The 8687-nt window shown below is 43.9% G+C and overlaps 1 protein-coding gene across 1 annotated transcript; it reads left to right on the forward strand.

The window, feature by feature from the left end:
• Positions 1-1465: 1465 nt before the first annotated feature.
• On the forward strand, positions 1466-6574 carry LOC145996368 (uncharacterized). The gene has a single exon (XM_083132799.1). The coding sequence runs from the start codon at positions 1466-1468 to the stop codon at positions 6572-6574; it is 5109 nt and encodes a 1702-aa protein (XP_082988925.1).
• The last annotated feature ends 2113 nt before the right edge of the window (positions 6575-8687 follow it).

The raw sequence follows: 8687 nt of genomic DNA on the forward strand, positions 1-8687 counted from the left end.
TGTACAACTCGCCTGCCGTGTTACCCCTCAGAAGTGACGAGAATATTGCGTGCAGTGTTGGGTCACGTAAGCTTATGCAAACCCTTAAGCTGCGGCAGATTTTTCACTGGAGCAATTACTTTATGGTAATAACAGCAAGGAAATCGCGTGTCACTTTCAAAGCATTTTATTGTCCTTGAGAGCCAAAAGTCCTGCAGTTTCGAACTGTTACGTTCGCCAGACATTACTACGAAGCATGCACTGCTTCCAGCTTTGTTGAACGATGGTTCTTGCTTCCTCAAAGTAGGCCATATTGTCGTTCTGTGTAGGAGCACAGTTATGAATAGGTCTCGGAAGTTGATGACCTAAAAAATCTCAAGAAATGACCTGTAGAATGAATGACCTTAAAACTAGAGGTTGAGTAAAACTCAGGTTACATAGGGATTTATAGTATGTCTTCATTGAACATCAATGCATTTGTGCACGCGACACTCCCAGTTCTGCAGAACTCTATGCAGAACGTCCGGTATAATCATGTCTGCACATTGCACAATACGTTCCTTCAGATGCTGGATGTTCTCAATCTTAACTTTAAATTACCCCAAAGCGAAAAATCCATCGGTGTCAGGTCTAGAGACCGCGGTGGCAACACAACGCCACCGATCCATGCACCAGGAGACTTCATTCACGGACAATTAACCCGTAATGAGGAGGGGCAGCGTCTTGTTGCAACTTTCTGTATTAAAAAATGACCTAAAAATATAATTTTCGATCTTGAAATGAAAGTATTTTTTTTCATAATTCATAATAATGATTGTTCGGTGAACAATGTATATAATTAGTGTTTTTATCTTGTTTTCCATTTTTGTATATAATGTGTATGTGGGAGTTATTCATGTGTGAAGTGTGTGGGAGTAAGAAACTGCGGAACCTCCCGTATTCTTGATTACGGGAACTTACATCCACAAGTAAATTCGGGAACGTCCCGAGAGTTGAGCCAGGCGCTTAGCTTGGGCGTTGCCACGAGAAAAGAACAGTCGTCATCAGAGAGTCGTGGTGAGAAGAACCGTGTTACACGCGCGCGGTTACAAGTGCGCTGTAGAGACATTCTACAGCCAAACAGACAGTCCTTCGTGTAGATTGTTTAGTTATTGTATAGTCCTTCGTATATGTGTATTATAGACATTAAATGTATGTATATATGGTCTTTGTGCGTCTGTTACTTAACCAGACACCGTGCGGGAACCGACGCATTTAGGATAATTCGGGCCAGGGTGGAGTTCAGCCAGTTAGCCAATGTAGTGCGGGGCTTTCTGGAAACTGACACTCAACAAATGGTCCTCCGGGCCGGATGCGTCGCAATTGTAGTTTTCGTGCCGTATTCCGCTAGTTCGTCGTCGGGAAATCAACGAGCCAGAAGAAGAGTCAACGTGCCACACCCTCGGTCCGCCATATGCGTTTAGCGTCTCTTGTACGACGAGTCAACATGGAGCAGTTACAGGCGTCAAAGACAGTCCTCAAGCGGGAAGTTACTCGGATTGAAGACAAGTCAGCTTCACCAACGCTGGAAAGTGCGACAATTCAAGTCTACATAGACAAGGTCCTTCAACTAAGTGCAGATTGTAGTGCATTACTTGTGAATCTCGCTAAACAGTGCGAAGAAACATTGTTCTCTGAGTACTACGATGAACTGAGTGCGGTGCAAGACAGATTAGAGTTTTTGTTGGGCTACCTGTACAAAAAACAGAAGGAAGCCGTTTCTCCCGTTGTCGCGGTCGCGGTGAACAGTGATGCGAAAAGTGACGTTCGGTTACCAAAACTGACATTACCAGAATTCAGTGGTGACATACATCAATGGTTGTCATTTCGGGACTTATTCGTGGCATCGGTTCATGACAACAAACACCTCAGTGGCGCTCAGAAGTTGCAGTACTTGAATTCTGCATTAAAGGGTGAACCGTCATTATTAATCCAGTCCATCGCAATAACAGATGCAAACTACGAGGAGGCGTGGAATCTGCTAGTTTCGCGGTACCAAAACAAGAGAGAGATTGTGAACAGCACAATTAATCGCTTGGTTAATCAACCTTGTGTGACATCACGCTCGGCTACAGGGTTACGCAAGCTCATTGACGTCACTTCTGAGTGTGTGCGTGTGCTGAAGGTTTTGGACATCCCTGTAGAGGCTTGGGATGCAATATTAGTCTTTCACACCACCGACAAGTTGGATGCAGAATCTAGACAACAGTGGGAACTTTCTCTGAAGAATGCAGAAGTGCCCAAGTTCGAGGACCTGACTACGTTCCTAGATGTGCGTGCCAGAGCTCTTGCAGCGTCTACGGTGACCTCCAGCCTCCCAATGTCCAGCAAACCCCCTCCCAGGTCCACTGATCGTCAAGTAAAGAAGAATGTGAATTCGTATCACACAGGTGCTGAAACTGTGTGTCTTAAATGCCGCGGACACCACAGGTTGCATACTTGTCAGAAGTATCAACAAATGTCGGTGCAAGAACGGTACTATTTTGTGAAAAGCAACAATCTGTGCTACAACTGTTTGCAATCGAATTGTAACGTCGGAAAGTGTACTTCGCGCACGTGTATGGTGTGCTTTAGAAAACACCACACATCCCTTCACTTCTCTCCTAGTGAAAATCCCAGTTCTACGCGGCAAGTAACGTCCCACATCGCCAGCAAGAAGAAAGCCATTCCGTTGCAGGAAGTTCTCTTGTCTAGAGCCACCGTGGGCGTTAGGGATAGACACAACAACGTTCGGCATTTTCGTGCACTCTTAGATACGGGCTCTGAGTGTACGTTTGTCTCCGAAGACTGTAGTCAGCAATTAGGCCTTCGAAAGAAACACATCAGTGTTGCCATATCCGGTATTTCGGCAACCGGTATCGGTACTTCTCGTTCCATGGTGGACCTACAGTTTAGGTCAAAAGCGGGCAACGAAACGTACACCACCAAAGCTATCGTTGTGAAGAAGATTACAAATAATTTGCCCAAGCAGCAATTCACTTTTGATCAACAGTGGACACACTTACATAACCTCGATCTTGCCGACCCGTCCTTCAACAAACCAGGGAAGATAGACATTTTATTTGGTGCGGACATTGTTCCCTTACTTTTAAGACCTGAGAAAGTCGCAGGTCCAGTAGGTACACCGACAGCCATAAGTACTTCACTTGGGTGGATTCTTATGGGCAGAATTAACGTTCCGCGCAATAAACGCGCAGTGTCATCGCATCATGCGTCATGTAGTGATCTGGACGCTACCCTACAGCGCTTCTGGGAAATAGAGACTGTGCCATCGGTAAAACTGTACAACGAAGAAGAAAACTTTTGTGAACAACATTTTCGAAACACACACGAGCGTGACATCGACGGTCGTTATGTTGTGAGATTGCCCTTCCGAGAACATAGCGGTGTTCTGGGTGCTTCACGTCCCCTAGCGGTGCAGCGTCTCAAACAAGTGGAGAAACAACTCGTCAAGAATCCACAACGTCAACAAAAGTATGCTGAGTGTATGCAGGAATACCTAGACTTGGGTCATATGTTCGTCATTCCGAATTCCGAATTACCTGTATCCCAAGAAAGCAGTTGCTACCTCCCACACCATAGTGTCATCAAAAAGGACAGTTCTACAACGGCTTTACGGATCGTGTACGACGCCAGTGCGAAGACGACGACAGGAGTTTCCCTCAACGATAAGTTGCTTGTAGGCCCCAAGATACAAGACGACATAATGCCTGTGTTGCTACGTTTTCGTACGTATCAAATTGCCCTTACTTCGGACGTTGTCAAAATGTTCCGACAGGTGAAAATGCACCCAGATGATGCAGAATATCATCGCATTGTGTGGAGGAAGTCACCGAAAGAAGAGATAAGAGACTTCAGATTAGAGAGACTGACGTTTGGTACGGCTAGTGCTCCTTTCTTAGCCACCAGGTGTTTACAACAGCTGGCCCGCGACGAAGAGGCAGACTTCCCTGAAGCAGCGGCGATTACATTGAGAGACTTCTTTGTAGACAATCTAGTGACTGGCAGTGATACAGTAACGCAAGCTATCGCGTTACAAAAACAAATAAGTGAACTTCTACAAAGAGGTGGTTTCGAATTGCGAAAATGGTGCTCGAACAATTCAGAAGTATTGAATGAAATCCCTGTACATTTGCGAGAAACGAACTTTGCATTGGATGTGAGCATAAATGAACATATAAAGGCACTCGGGATCGAATGGCATCCAGCGAGTGACGAATTCGCAGTGTCAGTGACGCAACCCGCAATTCGTGAGCAATTGACCAAGCGCATTCTGTTATCAGACATCGCGAAAATATTTGACCCCCTCGGGTGGATATCTCCAGTAACTGTCAAAGCAAAGATCTTCATGCAAACACTTTGGCAAGTTAAACTTGATTGGGACGATGTACTTCCACCAGAACTAGAAATTGCATGGCGAAGTTTTCGGGCGGAGTTGCATACGTTGCAGGATATTAAGGTGCCTAGGCGCATCGTGTCTTCAAAACCCCTAACGTGCGAACTGATAGGCTTTTGTGACAGTTCCGAGCGGGCCTATGCGGCCACTGCCTATTTACGTTCTACATACAGCGACGGCAGTGTTCAAGTGCATCTTGTAGCAAGCAAAACAAGAGTCGCGCCTCTGAAGAAAGTGACTCTCCCGAGACTCGAACTCTGTGCTGCAGTGTTACTCATACGTTTGCTGCAGACAATAAAGGAAGCTCTTCATTTGAACATTACAGAGATGCGTGCCTTTACTGACTCTACAATAGTGTTGTGTTGGATAAACTCTTCTCCTTCTAATTGGCGTACATTTATTGCCAACAGAGTTGCTAAAATACACGACGTTCTCCCTGCAGAGAATTGGTTCCACGTGTGCAGTGAAGAGAATCCAGCTGATTTGGCGACAAGAGGAATTTCTCCCTCAACCCTGCTCGAACGTGATATTTGGTTCTTCGGCCCACAGTGGTTACGTAATCAGTCCTTCAATCCTACACGCACGGTCAACGCAGCAGGAACAGCTGAGGTTGATAGAGAGAGAAAAAAGGGTCTTCTCGTATTACAGTCCTCGGTCGAGGTGGAGGAGTTATTAGTAAACAAGTATTCAAACTTATCAAAGCTCCAACGAGTAGTGGCTTGGTGCTTCAGATTTATGCATAACACCAAGCGAAGTGTTAATGAACGTCAGTTTGGATCGCTCTCAGCACGCGAACTTAATCACACGTTGCTTGTGTTAGTGAAACAAGCACAAATTACAGCATTCCATACAGAAATAAAGCATTTGAAAGAAGGGAATCCTTTGCCTTCAAACAACCCATTACTCAATTTGACTCCTTTCCTGGACCAGGAGGGAATTCTGAGAGTAGGTGGACGTTTACACAATGCACAAATGACAATTGACAAGAAACATCCCATTCTGTTACCTCGTGAACATAAACTTACAGAGCTCATCGTGAAACATGAACATTGGAAACATTTGCATGCGGGACCACAATTGCTTCTCGCTGTCCTACAGCAACGTTTTTGGATTATACGAGGGAGAGACTTAATACGAAAAATTGTGTTTAAGTGCAAAGAATGTTTTAAGGAAAAACAGTTGACAGCAACTCAACTCATGGGTAGTTTGCCAGCCCCTCGCGTCAATCCAGGCCGAGTATTTGCAAATACAGGTGTAGATTACTGCGGCCCATTTTCAATCAAGAGTTGCCAACTCAGGTCTTCAAAAATCACCAAAGGATACGTCGCTCTTTTTGTGTGTCTTGCAACCAAAGCAATTCACTTGGAAGCGGTAAATGATGCATCAACGCCTACATTCATTGCTGCATTACGTAGATTTGTAGCCAGACGTGGCAAACCTAACCAGATCTTCAGCGATTGCGGAACGAACTTCGTAGGGGCAAACAGAGAATTGAAAAAGCTACTTCAATTCATGCGACAAAAAGAGCACGTCCAATCGGTGTCAGATGTTACGGCCTCTCAAGGCATACAATGGAATTTCAATCCACCGGGAGCAGCGCACTGGGGTGGTGTATGGGAAATTTCAGTGAAGGCAGTGAAATATCACTTGAAAAGAGTTATGGGCTCAACATTACTCACTTATGAGCAATTCATCACGTTATTGACACAAATAGAGGCGTGTCTTAACTCGAGGCCATTAACGGAGTTAAGTAGTGATCCAAATGACCTAACGGCACTCACGCCAGGACACTTCTTAACCGGTGATTCGTTACTGGCTGTACCACAAGCAGACTTTACAACATCCACGTCGAATTGTTTGTCTAAGTGGCATTTGATCCAAAAAATGACGCAACATTTTTGGAAACGGTGGGCAACAGAGTACTTGTCCAGACTCCAGCAGCGGCCCAAGTGGATGGAGAAGAAGGAAAATCTACAGATAGGAGATCTGGTGTTGTTGAAAGAATCTACCCCTCCACAGCAATGGAAGCTAGGAAGAGTAGTGAAAGTTCATCCAGGACCAGACAAGTTAGTACGATCAGTGACAGTGCGAACAGCTGATGGACAATACAGACGTCCAATTGTGAAACTTGCTCCTCTCCCCTATTCTAAGGAGTCATAAGTGTACTACATTGAACTTATTGATGGTGGTTGAAATTAATATTTCAACGGGGGGGAGTATGTTCGGTGAACAATGTATATAATTAGTGTTTTTATCTTTTTTTCCATTTTTGTATATAATGTGTATGTGGGAGTTATTCATGTGTGAAGTGTGTGGGAGTAAGAAACTGCGGAACCTCCCGTATTCTTGATTACGGGAACTTACATCCACAAGTAAATTCGGGAACGTCCCGAGAGTTGAGCCAGGCGCTTAGCTTGGGCGTTGCCACGAGAAAAGAACAGTCGTCATCAGAGAGTCGTGGTGAGAAGAACCGTGTTACACGCGCGCGGTTACAAGTGCGCTGTAGAGACATTCTACAGCCGAATAGACAGTCCTTCGTGTATATTGTTTAGTTATTGTATAGTCCTTCGTATATGTGTATTATAGACATTAAATGTATGTATATATCGTCTTTGTGCGTCTGTTACTTAACCAGACACCGTGCGGGAACCGACGCATTTAGGATAATTCGGGCCAGGGTGGAGTTCAGCCAGTTAGCCAATGTAGTGCGGGGCTTTCTGGAAACTGACACTCAACAATGATTTTTCAGAGTAGTTGAATAATTCCTTGAAACCCACTGTTTGATGATTTTCATTACATCCTTATTTTTACTTCAAGGTTACATATAATAAGCCAAAAGGTTTTGCTGTCATTTACCCCCTTTTGAGAGTAGCCTTGCACGATGCAGTAGTTGGTCAGCATCTGAAAATACAATTGTGACTAATTTTACTTCAAAACTACAGATTAGAGCGATAACAGTGACCAGGAAGGAAAACTAAAAGTATTTTTGCTGTAGGAAAAATAAGTTTACCACAATTAATTATTTAATGCATTGCCAAAGATTTCAGTTAAAACAATATTTTGCTTTTGCATTGACAATATATTCGATTAATGTCGTGGAGTACCATGTTAGGAAACTCAAATATACGAGTAGGCAGGAAAATGAAAAGAATGAAATCTATGTATATAAAAATGTATGTATGTATGTATCTTCTGGCATAACTCTAGAACGCCTGGAGCAATTTCAACCAAACTTGGTACACATATCACTTACAGTCTGGAAAGAAATGCTGTGGGGGTAAGACACCTCTGGCACCCCTATGGGTGAGGTTGGGAAGGGGACATAAAGTAGCATTCTGCTCCGTGCCATTTTCGTGTGTCATATCCTGCGAGTTATGCTTCCCGCTACACAGCACGGCGAATTTGGTTGCCTACACAGAAGATGCGAAATTGCCATAGTTTTCGGGGTCGCTAAGATGAATAGTGACACTCCCAATGCCGTTCAACTCCAAGTTAATTTTGCACTATAGTTAGAATTCATTATTTTCCTGTCTAATAGAAGATTGGGATAAATAAATACCCGGGCAACGCCAGGTAATGAACTATAGTATAAAATAAATGTTTTCTGGTTCTAATTGAAGGGAAATACACTACTATAAGGTTAAGCATTGTCTTCAAGGTTCGGGGAAAAAATATAATTTTTCATCAACCTCCTAGCCCTAGTTGTGAAAGAATGACATTAAACTCGCAATTCCAGCGATCTGATATGACGCCTGGCGAAAGATTTCGTAACTACCCTGGATGGGAATGCTTTCTTTGTTTGGAGTTAATAGCAATTTCCGACGAATTCTTTCGCTATTTCAGTGTGCATAGAAACTATTTTTACTAATAAAGATGGGGGAAAGTACTCCGAGATGGCAGAACTTTACTTTGCGATCAAATATCTCCTTTATTTGTGTTTTCCGCACGTTGGAACCAATTTTATATTATGTAAATTTGTCGATTAACGCAAAGTTCGCGAGGGTTGCAGTGGGTGAACGGCCAGAAGCACATTGCACATTGGTTCGGAACCCACTTTAAACTGTAGGTCCATTCCCGATTAGCCTAACTGTGCATAAAATTGACTTCAAAGCAAAAAATCCAAATCAAGTTGAACCTTCACTCTGATTCACTCGCGCGTCCAGTTGGTTATACGGTCTACTTCGTTGATCTGGTATCAAGTAGTGTATTTGGTGTCTGCACCGTTCGCACTACGTTCTGGAGCATATGTGTGTGGTGTATGGTCACTTGGTGC

The sequence above is a fragment of the Lepisma saccharinum genome, chromosome 12 (genome assembly GCF_977018435.1).
Source record: "Lepisma saccharinum chromosome 12, izLepSacc3.1, whole genome shotgun sequence".
In the NCBI taxonomy this organism is placed as follows: Eukaryota; Metazoa; Arthropoda; class Insecta; order Zygentoma; family Lepismatidae; genus Lepisma; species Lepisma saccharinum.